This window comes from Artibeus jamaicensis, unplaced genomic scaffold (genome assembly GCF_021234435.1).
Source record: "Artibeus jamaicensis isolate MK-2021 breed Jamaican fruit bat unplaced genomic scaffold, CSHL_Jam_final contig_373, whole genome shotgun sequence".
Classification (NCBI taxonomy): domain Eukaryota; kingdom Metazoa; phylum Chordata; class Mammalia; order Chiroptera; family Phyllostomidae; genus Artibeus; species Artibeus jamaicensis.
In genome coordinates, this window is record NW_026521807.1 from 2,943,045 (window position 1) to 2,964,089 (window position 21,045).

The 21,045-nt window shown below is 38.2% G+C and overlaps 1 protein-coding gene across 1 annotated transcript in view; it reads left to right on the forward strand.

The window, feature by feature from the left end:
* The window catches only part of SCAMP1 (secretory carrier membrane protein 1), a 106,626-nt gene that overhangs the window by 34,786 nt on the left and 50,795 nt on the right, over positions 1 to 21,045 (forward strand). The window contains exon 3 of the mRNA XM_037143701.2: positions 20,438 to 20,536. Within this exon, the coding sequence (XP_036999596.1) occupies positions 20,438 to 20,536 (99 nt within the window). The remainder of the gene's footprint in view (positions 1 to 20,437; positions 20,537 to 21,045) is intronic.

The window sequence follows — 21,045 nt, forward strand, 5'->3', positions numbered from 1 at the left end:
AGAGAGAACCCACAAGCCAGGCTTTGGCCCTGACTGGGAATTCAACTGGTGACCTGGATGATGCCCCACCAACCAAGCCACACCCATCAAGGCTTATTATTTGTTTTAAACCTCACCCAGGGATATGTGTATTGATTTTAGAGAGGAAGGGAAAGAGGGAGAGAAAAACATCAATGTGAGAGAGAAGTGATATGAGAGAGAAACACCCGTCAGTTGCCTCTTGTACGTGCCCTGATGGGGGTGGGGGAGGGTCAAACCTGCAGTCTAGGTATGTGCCCTGTCAGGGAATCAAACCCGCCAACTCTTGGTATTTGGGACCATGCTCCAATGAACTGAGCCACCTGGCCAGGGCAATTTTTATTTTTTGAACAGGAAGGAATATTAGTGGTAATTGAAAATTGCTTTTGCCCTGGCCAGGTGGTTTGGTTGGAGTGTTGTCCTGTACACTGAAAGGTTGCGGGTTTGATCCCCAGTTGGGGTACAGGCCTGGGTTGCAGGTTTAATTTTCAGTTGGGGTGCGGGTAGGAGGCAGCTGCTTGATGTTTCTCTCTCACATTGATGTTACCCTTTTTCTCTCTGAAAACCAAATTAAAAAAATACCCTCAGGTGAGGATACAAAAAACTTACTTTGATCTTAGTGAAATACTACTGCACGTTTTTCTACAAATTAAATTGCTGATAATTCCTCTAATATATAAATCTTACTGCAATACTTTAAATAGGAGAGGAAGGTTTATCGTTTTTGTTTGTTTTGTTTTTTGTTTTTGGTATACAGGTTGTCTTCATGGTAATGTGGGGTAATGTTTTTTTTACAATGAGAGAGACCTATATATGGAACTGTACCATGAATGAATATGTGTATGATTGCCATTTGAATTATGTTATTCTGAATAATACTAGCTCTGCTAGACTAGAACCTCTGGAACTTTGGCCATATTCTTATCTTCAGAGTTTAGTCTTGATTTATAAAATGCAGGAGAATGGGGAACAAGCCCTTAGAACAGAGGTTCTCTCCCCTGGAGGGATGTTAGAACAGCAGGGGAGCTTTAGTACACTATCCACTAGGGCCCTAGTCTCTACGGTGAGGGCAGTTTTTTGTTTGTGTCTTAGCTCTCTTATCGTGAACCAGTTTTGAGAACTAGTGAGATAGGTGCTGTTGAGAATTCTTCCTGAAAAATTCTCTGGTAAATAATTTTGTCTTAAGTGTTTGAGTCTTAGCCTAAATATCCTGCTCGTGAGATTCCTGATTTTAACAGTTGCTGGCTCTTGAAATGTCAGTCGTCCCCTGAACGGTATTGGAGTTTTTCAGTTGCGTGCTTGGATGTTATCTCAGTATGATGATTGCTACCTGATCACCTTTTTCTCATGTACGTTTTTCATAGTCTAGAAAATAATTCAAAGAGATTATGTAGGGTTTCACTTGGAAATTTTTTCAATCTTATTGTATTAACTTTTTATTTTTTGGAAGAAGTTTGTGCATAGTGAAAGCATTACAGTAAGAATGAAATTTTAAATTTCACTTTGTTATTTCAAAGCCCCCATTTAATACCTTTTGATTATGTGTAGCAACCGCGACCCAGGCAGGGCTCACTAAACTGGTAACTGAACAAATAAATTTCAGATTGAACCATGTGAAATGGCAATAAGTAGACCAGTTTTAACAAGTAAATATGGCAACTTCACCTGGGATTCGTGAAGATGGGATCAGGACTTTCCAAAGCTTGCTGATAAAGAATAAAAACAGGTTTTCATATAATTTTGAGGGAAGATTTTACTAGCAAGAAATATGTTTAATGTTGACAGGAGCAGTTTTAGATGATTTTAATCAGTGATAGCAGTATTCTTTGTTGAGTTGTCTACTTTGTGCCATGTGCTTTATCTGTATTATCTTACTGAATTCTTACAACATTCACAATGGATATTTTTAAAGGTCATCCAGTTTGTAAGAGGCAGAACTGGTTTACTGACTCATCTGTTTTCTGTAAAGCTTTGCCTTCTCCATTTTCCTATTACTGATGCCTAAGAAATAGAAGATACAGTCCTTGCACATGAAAAATTACTCACCTAGTTGAGATTTTAAAATTACATAAATGATATACATCCAGGAAAAATAAAATGTAGAAATGTAAATTATGGCCCTAAGTGTTGAGACCTTACAGTCAGGGAAGGGTCTCAGTGGAGAGCTGGACCACGTGGCAGTGAGACTCTGACACGGTGTCAGGACCAGGCAGGTTGTGCGAGAGCACCCCTGTGCTCAGCTCCCAAAGAGCTGAGCTTTTACACCGTGAAAAGGACAGTTGAAGTAATAAAAAAAAATAAAATTCTTTTGTTTATGATAAGCATGGTTTGAGAAATGTTTTTTTTTTAATGACTGTGACTATTTTCCAAAACAGATTAGATGTACTTGGATAGTTGACTTAAGTGTTATGTTAGAACTTGTTCCAAATATTATTTTAGTTTATTGCTGGTATTCATATTCAAAATGAAGCTTCTGGATTGTTGCATAAAGGTGGGGTGAGCTGTTTGAAGTTAACTAACTAGGAAGATCCTTTAGCAGAATGAATGTATAACATTGCTAAGATAAAGTTTCTGCCTAGTTTTCTTCTTCTTTTTTTAAAATTAGATTTCCTTTGACATTTAATTTTCTGTTTGGCACTTTAAGGTATTTAAGGAAGGCACCCAAATAAGTATTTGAATAATTTAAATAATTTATATATTTTTAAAAGATTCATTTATTTATTTTTAGAGATGGGGAAAGCAGGGAGAAAGAGAGGGGGAGAAACATCAATGTGTGGTTGCCTCTTGTATGCCCCCCACAGGGGACCTGGCTGGCACCCCAGGCATGTGCCCTGACTGGGAACTGAACCATCAACCCTTTGGTTCACAGGTCGGTACTCAGTCTGCTGAGCCATACCAGCCAGGGAAGTAATTTATATATTGATTCAGTCTATATTATAAATTCAGAGAAAGGAGTTGTCACAGTATATACTAAGTCAGTCTGTTGGCAGTATAATGAAAGACTATTGAACATTTGAAATGTGGCTAGTTTGAATTGAGATATGCTATAAAAATGGGTGGTAGTCTTGAGTTATGAGATTATTGTTTTTTGTTTGAACTAAAGTGCATTTCCCACTGAACTTTTTTTGGGCCTGGTGGGTAGATTTTTTGGCCTATCCTCTAAAATTTAATACATAAATTACTAGAAGAATTAGTTTGTTCTTTAGAATTGGTATATATTTGTGGAGAATGTTTCCCTTTTAAATTAGATAGTTGAAAATGTCTACTGCAGTTTGATTTTCACTAATTTTGGCCACGGGTGGTGGCATTCATGGCTTGGGACAAGATATCTCCTGGTGGGTGTTAAAGTATAGGAATAGGGACACCTCTGTGTGTGGGGAAGCATGGCACTGCTGATATAAATCTTTAGTGACATTTCTGAGGGCCTTCGTTTACTGTCATATTGATTTTCTGCAGGGATAGGCTACCTTCAGGGATGGGCCTTTTCTGCTCTGCTAGTTGTTGCCATGTATGATTTCTGTCATCTATCCAGCGAGATCTGTACTTTGTGGCAGAAAGAAGAATGAAAAGAAGAAAATGCAAGACCACAAGAAGTATGGTCTTGTGGTCTTGTGGCACGGTATGCCCATGTGGTCATTTCTGACCATAAGGGGGGGGGGGGACATAGCTAATTGATTTACGTATGTAAGAGCTGCCCTAACTAAGATAATCCAGGATGTAAAGTAGACTGAGATAAGACCTGGATTCTAATCTAGGCCGTGCCACTAATTAGTTGGTAACTTTAGGCGAACATTCTAACCTCTTTGAACATCTGTTGTTTTTTTTTAATGTGTAAAAATGGAAGCAGGATGGAAAATGTTGAGGGGAATAATTTCTAATATCAGTTTTTCTTGGATAAAAATTTTAACTCCAGGGACCAACTGAATGTAAGAGTGTTTAGTAGTTTACCTGTCTCTAACACTGTTAAAAACATCTTCTGTACTGTATTACCTGCCTTTATTTCTTCTTGTTCATTTCTTTATCTTTTCCTTTCTCCTTCTTACTGTCTTATCTTTCTTGGAATTTATCATCTGTCCTAAATTTGTTATCTGGTTCTGAAACCAATCTTCTTTGTTTCTAATCTCAATTAATGGTAGTTGTTGCCTTCCATCCTCTTAGTGTCATTGGCTAGAAATGCCTGAGTCCTCTGGCACAAACAGCTTTTTTCCCACCTAACCAGTCACCACATCCTGTCACTTACACCTCCAGGAGATATGACCTGTCTGTTCTTTTCATTCCTACTAAATTGTCCTAATTCAGGTACTCCTCTGTGGAATAACACAGTGGCCTATCTGTTTACCTTGTTTTTGCCCTGTGACTAGAATTATTTTCTTAAAGCAGAGGGCAAGTGTTAGGTCTCTTCTCCTTGGAAATGTGTACATTAATTAAGCATTGCCTATTTAGTAATGTGGCAATGTGCGGCTCTACATGACTTGACCTCAGATTGCCTTTAAATTTTTTTAGTAGAGCAGTTTTAGGCTTATAGAAAAATTGAGCCAAAAGTATAGAATCCTCGTGTATTGTACTTATCCCCTAGATTGACTATTTAGTGTTATCCTCTGTTGTACCATTTGCTGCCGTGAAGTCATCTGCTAGCACCCACTCTCATTGGGACCACCACCCTTACACCTTTTATCAGTCGTTGCATATGTGTGTGGGCATAATGGCTTCCCTAGGTTATCCTCACCTCTTTGAAGGTTAAGATGAAGCTCTCATACTAGGTATATTTTCTGCTGCTGGGTAACAAATCACTACAAACACACATTTCTTATTTTATAGTTTCTGTGGAACGGGAGTCTGGGCACAGGTTAACTGGGATATTTATTCAGGGTTTCACAAGGCTGGGATCAAGGTATCATCTGGGCTATAGTCTCATCTAGAGGCTTAATTGGGGAAGAATCTTCCAAGCTCATTCAGGTTGTTGACAGAGTTAATATCCTTGAGATTGTATGGGTGAGGGCCTTGGCTATTTGCTGGCTCTCAGCTGGAGACTGCCATCACTTCATAGATGCCATCCATAGTTCCTTGCCACATGGTTTTCTTCAACATGGTCACTTAGTTCATCAAGTCTGCAGAGGGTCTCACTCTAGATGAAGTCTTATCCACTGTAACATAAGAGAATGACATCCTGTCACTTACACCATATTTTGTTAGTTGGAAACCAGTCATGGGCTACATGCACTCAAGGGGAGGGTATTCTATAAGGATTTGGCACCAGGAAGGGAGAATCACTGAGGTTCACCCTAGGGTCTGTACACTACATTGAAATAAGAGTATGTTACTCCATTACTCTTTACAACCACTTAAAAGGGGCCAAGTGGGCCCTGGCTGGGTAGCTCAGTTGGTTAGAGCATTATCCCAATATGCCAAGGTTGTGGGTTTGATCCCTGGTCAGGGTACATACAGGAATCAACCAGTGAATGCATAAGTAAGTGAAACAGCAAAACGATATTTCTCTCTCTTGGTCTGGTCTAAGTTTATTAGTGCTTATCTCATCATGCTCTTTATTTCTGTTTATTTCAGTCTCTATAAGAAGCCCCACAACTCAGTGGCGCGTGCACTGGCCTGCAGTGCCTGTGGCGTCATGGATGAGATATGAGACAAATTCACATGGACTACTGAGTCCTGTGGAGGAAAAGGGACGGCATGGCTACCCCCTTAAGGGGGAAGTGCCTCAGAACAGCCTGGCTACTCTCTCAAGGGGAGAACAAGCGGACCCTTGCCTAGGCAGTCTTTTATTGGGTTTAATTTGTGCAGGAATAAAGGTACAGCTCATTAATCATTGTCAGGCAGTAAGGATCAAACGATAGTTAGCATACAAAGAACTATTAGGGCTTCTTCTGAGTCAGGGTCTGTCAGCTAAGAGGCCATAAAACTTTGGGAAACAAACTCATTTCCTGCTCGGGCCTTTATCATTTAACTAAGAGCATTCATAGCAAAGCAGCCTTCACAGAATTTTACACATTCTTTCTCAGGCCTGATCACCTGGGGAGCCCCGCCCTTTCCAGCACAAGGCTACACCACCCTCTGTCATTGTTTCAGGCTTAAATCAGGCAGAGGAGGCAAGATAGCCAAGGAATTAGGAGAAATGAGGACTCAGGCTTCATTAAAGCTGAAGGGTGACAGTCCATCACCCCTTTTCTCCATAGCCCCCCAAATCCTCCCCTGGGGCCTCCACGTGATCATGCCTGTCTTAGGTCATTCCCCCCTTAGGGAATCTTACCTGTCATTGGCTAACTGATCAAGCATTGGGGACCAGTTATGAAAAAAGGAGCAGAAGCGGCACCTCTGCCAGGGAGATAAGCTTTGTCTCCTTAGTGGCTTATGGTCCAAAGATCGCTCACTCAGCCTTAGTCATGGGGGGGGGGGCGGTTACAGCTCCTGAAACCTGGCAGGGTGGCTCCTGTTATACCCAGCTAGGAAAATTACAGCTAGGGCATTACCCAACCCAAATCTGCAATTCCTGGAACAGGGTAATGAACAAACATCCGGGAACAATTGGGTTTAAAATTCTAGCCAAATAAGGTAACTAACCCAGGCCCGCCAGAAAGTGCCCGCCAGCAGCAGCACCCACCAATCAGGGACCCTCGCCGTTTTTAAATAAGCCAATAGCTAACCGCCACCTCTGCTTCTCTATGCCTTTGCTTGCTTGCTAGAAAATATAAATACCCAGTAGTCTGTAAGCCAGGCGCGACTTCCATTTTGTAGCTCTGAGTAGCTACGTGACTCCGGTCACAGTTGGGGAAGTTCGCCCCTGCACAGGAAAATCTTTGGCCATTAAAATTTTTATCAATTCGGTTCCGGACTTCGAGAGTGTGTATTTACCCGCCAATCGTCTACAACAGCTCCCACTACCCCAGGGTACTTTGTATCCCCTGAGTTTAATCCTCATGATGCTCTGTACATCCCTTATTTTGTACTCTTTTTATTTCCTTAATTTCTGAATCTTTTCATCATGCTCTCTGGGAGTCACAGTCAATTTTCATCTAAATTCCATATTTTCTTAACCTTGTCTATGCATATTTTGTGTTTTGCTCTGTGGAAACTGGCCTGTTTATGAGGACACTTTTCCCTTGCAACCTTCTCAGAAAGTAGCTGCTTTTTCCCTGGCCAGATGGCCCAGTTTGTTGGAGTGTTGCCCCGAAATCAAAAGGTTGCTGGTTTGATTTTCTGTCAGGGCTTATCCCTAGGTTGCAGTTCAATCCCCAGTCAGGGAAACATGGAGGAGGGAAGCGATCAATGTTTTCTCTCTCTCTAAAATCAAAGAGCATATCCTTGGGTGAGGATTACCTCCCCCCCTCATTCCCCCCCACCAAAAAAAAAAAGACCTAGCTGCTTTTTCTCTCACAGTTCTCAGACAACTGGGCATAAAGGTAGGGTAGATAACTTTTTTTTTATTACGGTATTACAGTTTTCCCAGTTTTTTCTTCCTTTATCCCCTGCTCTCTTAGTTCATGTCCATGGGTTGTACATACAAGTTTTTGGAGTCCTCTGTTTCCTGTACCATTTTTTATCTTTTCCTGTCTATTTTATGCCTACTAATTATGCTTCTTCCCTGTACCTCTCCCCTGCTATTCCTCCGTTTTGCCTCCCCTCTGAAATTCCTCCATTTGTTGTCCATTTCTCTGATTCTGTTCTTGTTCTAGTTGTTTGCTTAGTTTTTGTTTTCATTGTTTTTCTTTTCTTGTAGGTTCATTTGTTGATCGTTGTGAGTTTCTTCTTCATGTTACTGTTCATATTTTTTATCTTCTTTTTCTTAGATAAGTCCCTTTAACATTTTATATAATAAGGCCTTGGTGATGATGAACTCCTTTACCTTGGCCTTATCAGGTAAGCACTTTATCTGCCCTTCCATTCTAAATGAAAACTTTGCTGGATAGAGCAATCTTGGATGTAGGTCCTTGCCTTTCATGACTTTAAATACTTCTTTCCAGTCCCTTCTTGCCTGTAAGATTTCTTTTGAGAAATCAGCTGATAGCCTTATGGAAACTCCTTTGTTGGTGACTGCCTCTTTTTCTCTTGCTGCTTTTAGGATTTTCTCGTCTTTAATCTTGGGTAACTTAATGATGATGTGCCTTGGTGTGTTCCTCCTTGGGTCCACCTTCTTTGGGACTCTCTGAGCTTCCTGGACTTCCTGGAAATCTATTTCCTTCGCCAGATTGGGGAAGTTGTCCTTCATTATTTGTTCAAATAAGTTTTCAGTTTCTTGCTGTTCTTCTCCTTCTGGCACCCCTATAATTTGGATATTGGATTGTTTCGGGTTGTCTCAAAGGTTCCTCAGCCTGTCTTCATTTTTGGGGATTCTTATTTCTTCATTCTGATGCAGTTGGATGTTTATTTCTTCCTTTTGGTCCAAATCATTGCTTTGAGTCCTGGTTTCCTTCCTGTCTCTATTGGTTCCCTGAATATTTTGCTTTATTTCACTTTGGGTATCTTTCATTTGTTTTTTCATTTTCCTACCAAACTCAGTCAGATCTGTGAGCATTTTGATTACCAGGGCTTTAAATTCTCCATCAGACAGGTTGACTACGTCCTCATTGTTTAGTTCTTTTTCTGAGGTTATGCTCTGTTCTTTCATTTGGGCCATATTTCTTTGTCTTGGCACAGCTGGTAAGTTGTGAGGCGGCAGGGCCTTAGGTATTCACTTCAGCAGCACTACGCTCTTTGCTGCACTGCAGTGCGGCCTGTGGAGGAGGGGCCAGAGAGAGAATAGCACAGCTGGCCCGCTCGACTCTAGCGCATTTTCCAGTGGACTCTCTGTGCGACTGGGAGTTTCTCCCACCTCAACAACCGTATCAACTGAGTCTCAGTTTTTCCGTCAGTCAGCCCCGCCTGTGCAGACCGCTGCCTTGCTGTGATTTTTCTGAGTTGGCCTGCATGATCTGTCACTTACTGGTTTGGTTGTTCTGATTGATTTTTTTCTTTAATTTCTTGGTTGTTAGAACTCCATGCAGTTTGATTTTCTGGCACTTCTGGTTGTTTATTGTTTTTAGATTGGTTGTTATCCTCCTTTTGGTTGTGTGAGGAAGCAAAGGGTTTCTACCCATGCCTCCATCTTGGCGGGAACCAGTAAGATAGGTATCTTATTTTCCATTGCTGCTTCTGGACATTCTTCCTTTTTTCCTGTAAAAATTTTCACCTTTGAATCTCATGCCATCAGATTATATTTGGGTACCACCACTCTTTGTGGCTGTCATGTATCTATTGATCCCTGAATTTTATTACCCCTTATTTTATTACCCCTTCTTAATTTTAGTTCTTGATTCACCATTACTCTTTTTGACACTGTTCTTATTTTGAATACATGGTAGTGGTCTTCCCAGTGTTCTGGCTCTCACTGCCTTGACTTTATTTATTCCATGGCCTTCCATGTTATTTCAAGTCACTCACTCTCTGGTCATATCCTAGACTCATCGTGGTCCCTTACTCTTCTGTAATTTTAAGTTAATGTATCTCTTTAGTCATTCCTCTAGCTCCTCAATTTCCATACATCTTTAAGCTTCACCAGGACCTCTAGTTTGTTGATCCTACTATGTCACTCCCTTTATTCACCTCTTGTCTTCTCTCAGCATAAATTCCACATTCAGTCATTGTAATCACTCCTTTGCATGCACCTTCAACTTCCTTGCCTTTCCCTCTCCCTCTTACTTTGACATAATCCCTTGGCTAAAACCAAGTGCAGGTTAAATACAACTCTTTCTGTTCCCTGCCCATGCCGTAGCAACTAAATATGGTCGGAGAAACCATGCTGAAGAGTCTTGCTTTCAGTTCATGACCAGCTCTGAAGTGTGTTGAATATTCTAGTAATTTAATTGTCCACTCTCTTCTTCCTTTCTTCTCATCTTCATTATTAAAAAAAAAAAACTTTAACCCTCACCTGAGAGCATGTTTTCATTGCTTTTTGGAGAGAGAAACATTGATGTGAGAAAGAAGCATCTATTAGTTGCCTCCTATACATGCCTGGACTGGGGATCAAACCCATAACCTAGTCACCTGTCCTAACCAGGAATTGAACCCACTCCCTTTTGCTTATGGGTCAACATTCCTACCACTTGAGCCATACCAGCCAGGTTCTCCTCATCTTTAAAATTTCTTCCCCATCCTTACTCTTAGCTGATGATCCTGCTTATTTTACTGAGAAAATTAAAGCATTCAGTAGAGAAAATCCATAGACTTCCAGTGCCACATCTACGTACTAGTATTTATATCATATACTCTGCTTTCTTGACTGTTATTTATAGGTGAACTCTCTGTGCTTCTGTCTAAAGCCGTTCCCTATATCGTACTCTAGATTCTGCACCCTGTCACCTTAAGAACTTTGCTAAATTGCTCCCTTACATCATTAGTTTTTTCACCTTCTACTGGATTATTTCTGTCATAAAAACATGTTTTCTTCCCTCTCAGATAAAAATCACAAAAATTTGTTCATGTATTTTAACAGTTTTTTGAGCTATAATTAATATACCATACACTCATTTAAAGTGTACAATTCAATGTTTTTAGTGTAGTCAGAGTTGTGCAAGTGTTACCAAATTCTAATTTTATAATATTTTTGTTCCTCCCACTCCCCCCAAAAACTCTGCACCCTTTAGCACTCACTTCACATTCCCACCTCCTCTTCAGCTCTAGGCAACTACTATTTACTTTCTGTCTATAGATTTGCCTATTCTGAACATTTCATATAAATGGAATCCCTACAATATGTGGTCTTTTGTGTCTGCTTTTTTCACTCAGCATGTTTTCAAGATTCTATTATGTTGTCATATGTATCGGTAGGCACTTCATTTGTCTTCAGTAATTTTTAAAAAGATTTTATTTATTTATTTTTAGAGAGAGAGGAGAAGGGAAGGAGAAAGAGAGGGAGAGAAACATCAATGTGTGGTTGCCTCTCATGTGTGCCCCATAATGGGGACCTGGCCTGCAACCCAGGCATTCCCAACCCTAACTGGGAATCAAACTGGTGACCCTTTTTTGGTTCACAGGCTGACACTCCATCCACTGAGCCACACCAGCCAGGGCTCTTTTTAATGATTTTTATACATCTTATTTATTCATTGGTTGATGGGCATTTAGGTAGTTCCCAGTTTTGGGCTGCTGTGAACACTTGTGCACTATTTTTTGTGTAGACATATGTTTGTATTTCTCTTAGATATGTGTCAAAGAGTAGATACTTCTGGCCAAGATGTAGGCATAGGTAGATATACTTTGCTTCCTCCCACAACCAAAAGGACAACAACACATTTAAAAACAAAAAATAACCAGAACTGTTAGAAAATCAGACTGTGTGGAAGTCAACAACCAAGAGTTAAAGAAACAATTCAGTCACGCTGGTGGAAGGGGTGGAGACGGGCAGCTTGGTCGGAGAGGACGTGTGGCAAGGCCACTGCTGGAGGACTTTCGGTCTTATGTCTAAAAGCCATTGCCCAACTCAAGGCCATAAAAACTTCTAAGAGTTGTATAGTTCTAGTGTTTACATTTAGGTTTATGAGCTATTTTTAGTTAATTTTTATGTGTGGTATTATATAGGTGCCAAAATTCATTCTTTTGCATATGGATAGTCTACTTGTTCTAGCACCATTTACTGAAAAAAATATTTTTTCCCCATTGGATTATCTTGGTGAAAATCAATTGCTGATAAATGTAAGGATGTATTTTTGGACTCTCAATTTTATTGTGTTGATATATATGTCTCTCCTTATACCAGTACCATACTGTCTTGATTACTGTAACTCTGTGACAAGACTGTCTTAATCCAGTTTTCCTTTCGATCAATTTCTGCCATCCCTTTACCAGAAAAACTTTCTCTTTTCCCCATTTGCTGCAGAACTCCTCTGAAGAATTGTCTGCTTGTTTTTTTCTCAGTCCTTTCTTATAAAAGATACTTAATTAAATAAGCATTTTGCTCCCAACAGTCTACCAAAATGCACTTGTCAAGTTAGCCAATGACTTCCCCATGGCCTAATCTGATGGTAAATTTTCCGTCTTAATCTATCACCAGCACTGACACTCAATCAGTATCTCATTTGTGGAACACTTTCTTCATTTGGCTTTCAGAACACTTGAGAATCTCCTTTTCAGGCTCCTTTGCTGATATCTTTCCTATTTCTTCCCTTTTTTTACCCCCGGTACTGGAGTGTATCAGGAGTTAGGCTTTGCTGCTCTTCTCTGTCTATGCTCACTCAAATGGTGATTTCATTCATCTCACAGCTTTAAGTACCATCTACAAGCTGATGACTCCTAACTTGACATCTTCGTTATGGACCACTGCTCTGAACACCAGACTCATATATTTAACTGCCTACTAGACATGTCTATCTGGATGTCTTAGAAATTGCAAATTCCACTTGTCAAAACTGAGCTGAATCCTCTGCTCATAAACCAGCTCAATTTCAGTCTTCCTTACTTCTGTCCTACAGGTTGCATATGCCAAAACCCAAGTGGTGTTTTACTATTTCCACTTCCTTATGTCTCACACCATTTTATCAGGAAATCTTATTGGCTCTCCCTTAAAAATACATCCAGAACTGACCTCTTATCTCCATGGACATGACTTGGCTTAGCTGTGATCATCCCTTGCCTGATTTCCTAATTCTCTCTTCATTTACCTTTGGCCCATTTCCATTTATTTTTAACTTGGCAGCCAGAGTGATAAAACAAAACAAAACAAAACAAAACAAAACAAAACAAAAACAAATCAATCATTTCAGTCTCCTACTTAGAACTCTTCACTAGCTTTTGTTCTTCATAGTAAAACCAAGAGTCTTTAAAATAACCTATAGTTTGGTCCTTAAAATTTCTGTTATTTATCTTCTTGTACTTTTCCCCTCATGTATTTCTATCCCTCACACTGGTCTTCATCGTATACGTCTGGCATTTCTGACTTTGCACTGACTCTTCTGTCTGCCTGAGGTGATGTTCCCCCCAAATGTCTGCAAGATTGACTTCTTCACTTTCTAAACACCTTTGTAAAATTATCCCCACACCGCCTTTACTCACAACCCCTTTGACCTGTTCTTTTGTTGTTGTTGTTCCATGAAATTTATTGTTTTCTTAAGATAATCTGCAGTATATTTGTTTATTATATGTATTGTTTATTTTTTATTACTAGAATGTAAGCTCAGTGAAGTTAGGAATGTTTATTTGTTTTGTTCCTTAATGTCTTCCAAGTGTTTATAACTGTTTGTGGTACATTGCAGTTGATCAATAAATGTTTGATGAATTTATGAATGAGTATGCATGGTCATGCTTCCATTCCTTTATGAAACTTTCTGTAATTGGAAACTCCCATCCTTGTATATCCCTTCACTCCTATTATGCATCTCCACCCCAATTATTCTTGTCTTTAAAAGCCTTATTTGAAAATGGTTATCTATTCTGATAAAATTATTTCTGTTTATCTCAATTGTAACATTAGTGTGTATCATTTTCGCCACCCTTAATAACAAGAGAATCTGTGTTAAACACAACACAGCCAGTTCTTGTCTGCTCAATCAGAGACCGAAAGTTGCAGAAAGTTTTAGGTTTCTTTTGGCAGTCTCTCCACTAGGTGAAAGGATAGGACAGTGGTTTACAGAAGCTGTAAACTTTGTTGCCTTAGAGGAGAGCGCTCAAATTTCAAGGTGTCTAAAAATCACCCTGGGGAGCTTACTAAACATGCAAGCTTGTTAAAAATGCAGATCCCTTCTTCTCAACACTTGAGCTTTTGAATCAGTATATCCACCATGGGGCCCACAGTCTGCATTTTCAATAAGCACCAGCAATTTCTGATTCAGGAGATCCATGAACACATTAAGAAACATTGCTTTAGACTCTCAGTGTACTTAGAAATGTTACTAATAGATTCACATGTGGAAGAGAAAGTGCAGGAAAAAAGCAAGGAGAAATTTTCTTGAATAGGTGTTTATATGGAAGGAAACCAAGAAGGAGAACATATATTTATTTATACACGAGGAAGACAGCTGTGAGCATTCCATGCCTTAAAGGGATCTTGAATGTTCAGTCATTTATTTAATAATGAAGCACCTTTGGAATCTCTAGTGCAAAGAGTTCACTATATTATAGAACAGTTCACCCACTGTTGTATTACTGTGATTGTTATAATGTTCTTAATTCTACTGAGCTAAATAAAATATGTATCTTCCTTTAACTTTTATTTATTGGTCCTGGTTGAATTCTCCAGAGCCACACAAGCAGGCAAACATAGTAAGGTAGTTTGTATTATAATATAAAACAATTGGAAACAACTAAGTGTCCATCAGTCCACTTTCTTTATCTAGATGACTAGATAAAGAAAATTGTGTCTCTGTATTTATGCACACATATATATGCATATACACACAATGGAATGTTATTCAACCATAAAAAAGAAGGAAATCTTGCCATTTGTGACAACAGGGATGGACCTGGAGGGCATACCTTTTATTCTCACTTGTATGTGGAATCTTGAAAAAACAAACTGACAGACCATTGACCTCATAGCTATAGAGAACAGATGGGTGGTTGCCAGAGGATGGGCAGAATGGGTAAAGGGTCAAGTTATAAGTCATGAGTATACAATATGTGGCATGGTGACTATAGTTAATAATACTTTATTGTATATTTGAAAGTTCTTGAGAGAGGATCTTAAAAGTTTTCATCACAGAAAATAAAATTTGTAACTAGATGGGAACAGATGTTAACTAGACTTACTGTAGTAATCATGTTGCCATATATACAAATACCAAATCATTGTATGGTACACCTGAAACTACTGTAATGTTATATGTCAATTACACTTCAATACAAAATAAATAAAAGTATAGCCCTTAACTTTCACAGAGGTATTTTAAAATAAAGACTATTCTTAACTAGTGAATTTCATCTACCAAGGGAGAAGGATTTACAGCTTTGCTCTGCCAGACTTTGTTTTTTATTCTGCCTCAAGGTTGTTGTCCTATTCTCTAGACCCGTCCGTTTTTTTTCTCTTCCCATCTCTGCACCTTCTGCTTTTCTCAATACTTAAGGTTTTCCCTAGGGTCTGCCAGAGCAGACATAGTTTCAGAGTTGTTAGGGAAAGACTTTGTCTTACTCTGGTACACTCAGCTGTACTAGAGTGTCCTCTTTTTTCTATAGGTAGGTTGACTTTCCTTTCATGTCTCCAGTTTTGATGAGTGTAAAATGAAGATGATAGACACAGAAGTGTCCAGTGAGGCAGAAAGATATTCCTTCTTGCATCTCAGATTTTCCTTCTGGTATCATTTTTCCTATTTCTAAGTAGAATTTTTTTGTGGGGGGTCTGTTGGTAGTAACTCTTTCAGTATCATTATTTATCACCTTAGTTCTCAAATGTAATCTTACGGGATTTAGAAATCTACATTGACACTTTGTCTCATCAGTTTGGCACACCTATGTGGGCTTCTGTTATTGCCGTTGAGGGGTTAGCTGTCAGTCTTAATTGACATTGCTCTACATAGATTTATGTCTTTTTTTCTCGTGCTGTTTTTAAGATCTCTTATTCTCAGGATTTGCTTTTTTACTCTGAGGTATCTAGTGTTAGTATATTTTTCATTTGATTTGGGTTTTGGAGTTTTCAATTTGAAAATTAGTGTCCTGACATTCTGTTTGAATATTGACTCCCCCATTCTCTCTGTTCTCTTCCTGTGAAAGTCTTCAGTTCTTAGACCTTTCACTCAGCTGGCATCTCTCTTAACCTTTCATGTTTTCCTTCCCTCCACCCTTTCTGCCACATTCTGTGCAGTTTCTTTAGATCCACTTCCATTTTTCTGATTAATCTCATCATCTTTGTCTAATCTGCTATTTAATTTATTAAATTTATAATTTCAATTACAGTTTTTATTTTTAGAAGTTCCATTTGTACCTTTTTAAGATGATACTTGGTCAGTTCTGATAGTCTTTTGTTGGTGAATCATGCATCAATGAAATGAATCATCCTTTCTTTTCTTTATTAATCATATCTATTTTATATCTGATAATTCCAGTATCACATATCTTATTTTGTAGTTTGTAAGCCTGTGGGCCTGTGCTCATCATGGCGGCTTGTTTCCTTCTGTATTTATGTCATGACTCAGAGTTTCTTGGAGCTTTTTATCTGTGAAGATTTTTGAAGCCCAGTTTGAAGTGTGTTCCTCTACTTTTGCCAGGTGCCCAAGGTCACTGTCCACCTGGGATTCCTGGGATGGAATTTTCCACTTTACTCATTTTGTCTGTGTGGGTAGATGTGAAAGTCTGAAGGTTTGGTAGGTTTATGAGTACATATTCTCAGGGAAGGTTTCTTTTTCTCCCCCTTTATCCAGAATCAAGGGCAAGACAAGTGGATATTCCTACTGCCTCTTTCTGTGAATTTGCTATTTTTCTTATATCCACTGAGAGTGTTGCTTTGTAAGGAGACCTGGCTTTGTGGAGTGATTGCAGATTGATTGTAGCCTGCATGCTTTTCCCAAGCTTTCTCCAGTTTATTGAAAACCAGTGGTTTTGTGAATGGCATGGTATGAAGGCTCTTCTTTGTTTGCATTTGCAGGGGTTTTTCTTGTTGTGTAGGTGTTGTGTGTGTGTGCACTCATGTGTGTGTGTTATTTTATGCTGTCCCAGGATTTTCTGTCAGCTTAGTTATACTTAAAATATTTTAAATAAAATTTGATCTAACATTTTTAGGTATTATGTATGGGGGGGCTTCACTACAATCTGTAGTCTTCTGTGTTGCCAGAAATAGAAATCTTGGGTGGATTGTTTTATTAGTTTCCCTTTTACTCATATGTGCAGAAGCGAACAGTTGGAATACATCTAGGGGGTATCATCAGAATAGCTCTTTAATAATTATGGCAACAGCTGTACTAGGCTTTAGGTGGCTAATCAAGTGTGTTATAGCTGAAGAAAACACTGCATCCCAGAGCTGAACAGAGATCTAGCTGATGTGTACAAATTTGAAGAAATTCTCAGGATAACAATCATCTCATTAATGTCAGTGCTCACTTGTGGAGCTTGGTACTTCTCCAGTGTTTCTCATCGTCGCCATTTCATAAGCAGTTGTGACTTTAGATCTGTTAAATTACTAGCTCTGACCCAGCCTTCATCCTTACCTACTAATTTATTGTGACTTAATTCTTCATTTATTACTTAAAAGAGTGAAGAATTTGTAGTAAGGTTTCAACTGGGTGAATTCTTCTGTGCTTTTTCTAAAGTACGTTCCAACTGACTTTGTCAGGCATCTTATTTGGTCATTGTTTTGTTGTCACTACATATTAAACCAAGACAGTGAGACTTTCAGACATGTTTTTCTAGCTTTTCTAGTTGGAGAACATTTAGGACTAACTAGTTTCAGTGTTCTACCCCTATCAATATGAGATATTGGGGTAGATAATGCTATAGTGGGCCTTCTTAGCACACACATATTTGTGCTCATTGTAGATTATTGCCTTACAATTTTTTAAAAAATATTTTATTTATTTATTTTTAGAGAGAGGGGAAGGGAAGGAGAAAGAGTGGGAGAGAAACATCAATGTGTGGTTGCCTCTCATGTGTCCCCTGCTGGGGACCTGGCCTGCAACCCAGGCATGTGCCCTGACTAGGAGTCGAACCAGCGACCCTTGGCTTCACAGGCCTGTGCTCAATCCACTGAGCTGTACCAGCTAGGGCTTCCTTATGATGTTTTTTAAGACCAGTTATTTATTGATCATAGGTTATAAATACTTCTGTGGCCCTTACACATAATGCTGAATTATACTACAGGATTATTGTATGAACTGGTGTATGCTTCCACTATCAGTGTGTGAGAATACCCATTTACTGCATCTTTTCCAAGTGGTAATCTTACAGTAATAATCATTTAAAAATAATTAGGTGAAACTTGCATTTCTTTGATTATGAATGAGGTTGACATTTTTTCCTTTTGTATGTCTTTTATAAGTTGCCTGTGAAGAGTTTTTTAAAATGCACTTTCTCTGTTAATATATTCATCTATTTCTTATTGATTTGTACATATGAAAGGTAGTAAAGAATTGACTGGTATGTATTGCTTATTATTTAACTTTTATCCTTTAATGTTGCTTATGAAGCACTTTCATCAACGTTCTAAATTTTAATGTAGTCAGATATATTACCTTTTCATTATGATGTCTCTCTCATTATCCCATCTTAATGTTTAGAGTGGCTTTTCTTCAACCCAAGGTCAGATATTCATCTCTATTCTGTGTACTATATTTCTTGGTGTCTTCATAGTTTCGTTTCTTCTATTTCTTTTCTTCTTCCTTTCTATTTTTTTTTTTTACAATGGACTTTAATCCATTTGGAATTTATTCTGGCTGCATACAGGATCTTATTCCCCTCCCCCACCAAATATTTAAATAATTGTTGTAGCATTGTTTATTTATTTTTTTGTTCCTGTTAATTTAAAATGCTATTTTGGTCATATGCTTTAATTTTTATATATAAAAATTGGTATTTCAGGCTTTATATTTTTCTCTCATGGTTGTGAAAATATGTCACTTTTTTTCACTTCTTGATTTTAGTGAGGTCGAGTTCACATTTTTATTGGCCATTTCTGTTTTCTTTGTAGTCCCTGTACAGGTCTTTTGGCCATTTTTCTGTTAGTATTTGCATTTTTATGGATTTGGAACAATTTTTTATGTGTTCTGGGTACCAGTATTTTGTTTATATTCATTATAACAAATTTCCCCTAGTCCATGATGTTACTAAATTTCAATGTAATCGAATCTGTCAGTCTTAACTTTATGGTTTGTTAATTAAGTTAAGATTAATTAATTAATACTTATTGAGCATGTATTATGTTCCTGTCACTGTTTTAGGCACTTGAGATATATCATAGGCAAAATAATGATGATTTCTAGAGCTTACATTTGAGAAGCTCTTATGTACTTTGAGTTCATAAAAATATCCACTTATATTTTTTTCCTAAAAGTATTTAATAATGATTTTTCCCTTTTTGGTCATTAATTCACCTGGAAGTTATTTTTGTGTATGGTGTGAAGTAGGAAATCTAGTTTAATTGTTCCATGCGGGTAATCAATTATTCTGGGATTATTTATTGACTAATACGTTACTGCTCCACTGTTTTGTAGTGTCACCTCCATTGTCAAGTTTCTGTATTTGTGTGGGTTTGCTTCTGTGCCCTTTCTGTTTATTGGTATATTTCTGGATCTTTGGCATCTGTACCATGCTCTTAATTACTATATCCTTAAAATAAGCCTTGATAGCATAGGCCTGACTTTTAATTTTTCTTCAAAATTGTTTGACCTATTCTTAGCTGTTGGTTTTTTCATATGTGTGTAAGAATCAGCTGTATTGCATTTTGTCTTTGGTTGTGCCCAACTTCTTTTTCAGACCTGCCATTTGCTGTTTCAGGATGTAATTCTGCTATATTGGTAGTGTCTTCCAGTTTGCATCTTTGAACTTCCCTTTGCAGCTGCTGCTTCACGTTTTTTTCCTCTTCCCTTCTCCTTCTGTCTTCCTTTTCTTAGTGTCATTTTAAAAAGTGCTTTAAACATGTATTTTTAAACTTAAGACAGTATATTGGGGAGGGAAAGGCAAATAATAGAAAAGTGTATAAAACAAAAGGTGCAAATCCCTCTGATAGCAATTTGCTGAGACCTTCCAGATATTTTCCTAAACATGTACAAATGTGTGTTTATAAAAGTAAAAATTGTTCATATGTGTACTGTTTTACAGTATCTTTATTTCATTTAGTATTTTAAAAGGCATTCTCCTTAGCTCTAACACGTTTCTTTTAATGACTGAATCATACGTTTACACAGTAATTTAACCAGTCCCCCTTTGATGGGCTTGTAGATGTCTACCAACTTTTATGTCTTGCAGCTTTCAAATACTACTGACCCTCATTGTTAAAGTGGAGGTTGTGCAGTTTATTTTACATCTACCTAAGGTCCCCCCTCTAAACTCTTTTCAAGGGGTATCAGTTCCGTCAAGAGACAGCCTGTTAGGTCACTGGCACATAGCTTTCTTAAAAGGTAAGAGATGATAGTTAATCTTGGTATAAATCCTTTAGTTGGTGCTGTTTTACTAATCTTGGTATAAATCCTTTAGTTGGTGCTATTTTAGTTGGTGTATATTTTACTAAAGAGAAACACTCAAGAGTTTTTTTTTTTTTAATTTACATGTGGCATCCTAGAGGAAAGTGTTTGTGATGAAGTGTTAGAGGTAGATCCAAAGTGAAAAGTGCAGAAATGAATGAGAACAGAGATGGAGAGCTTAAGCAGGTCTTTGCCACACGCTTGCCTAGTGTAAATGTGTAAGTAGGGGAGGAAGAGAGGCAGTTCTTGGTATTTACTTTTTGTGGTTATTATATTTTTTGAAAGAAGTTAAAATCGGATCTCTGTTATGTAATTTGCCCTTTTCTTAATCTTTCTAGCCTCCGCCAGGCAATGTGAAAATGCCTAATGTACCTAGTACACAACCAGCAATAATGAAACCAACAGAGGAACATCCAGCTTATACACAGATTGCAAAGGTTAGTTCATGCTACATGTGTAAATTCATAATTGAATTTACAGTATCAGTATCATTTACTTCCATTGCAGATGAAATTATAAGTCAGAATTTCTTAGCCATATCCTTCTTTAATAAGATATTATAAATTTTTGCATTGGGAACCTTACACACCATTTCACTCAGTTTATAAGAGCCAGTTCAGTTGCTCTTTTCTCCTCAAGTCTGTTTTCCTCAATTCTTCTCTTTGTTTCTCCTACTTACTCTTACAGGTACAGAGGTCACCTGAATTCCATTCTCCCAATTACCTTAGGGCTCTGACTGCTCTTAGAATTTTTTTCTGTCCTAATGTGCCCAACATTCCCATGAAGGTTTTCATAACCAAAAGACCAAAATTGGTCAAATATCTATCTAATATTTTCTGAAACTGTTGTCTTCAGTGAATTCCTATATTTTGGAAGAGCACTTTGTATTAGCTTTGTAACATAGTAGAGGGAGAATTAGAAGATAGCATGTCAATGTTACAATATT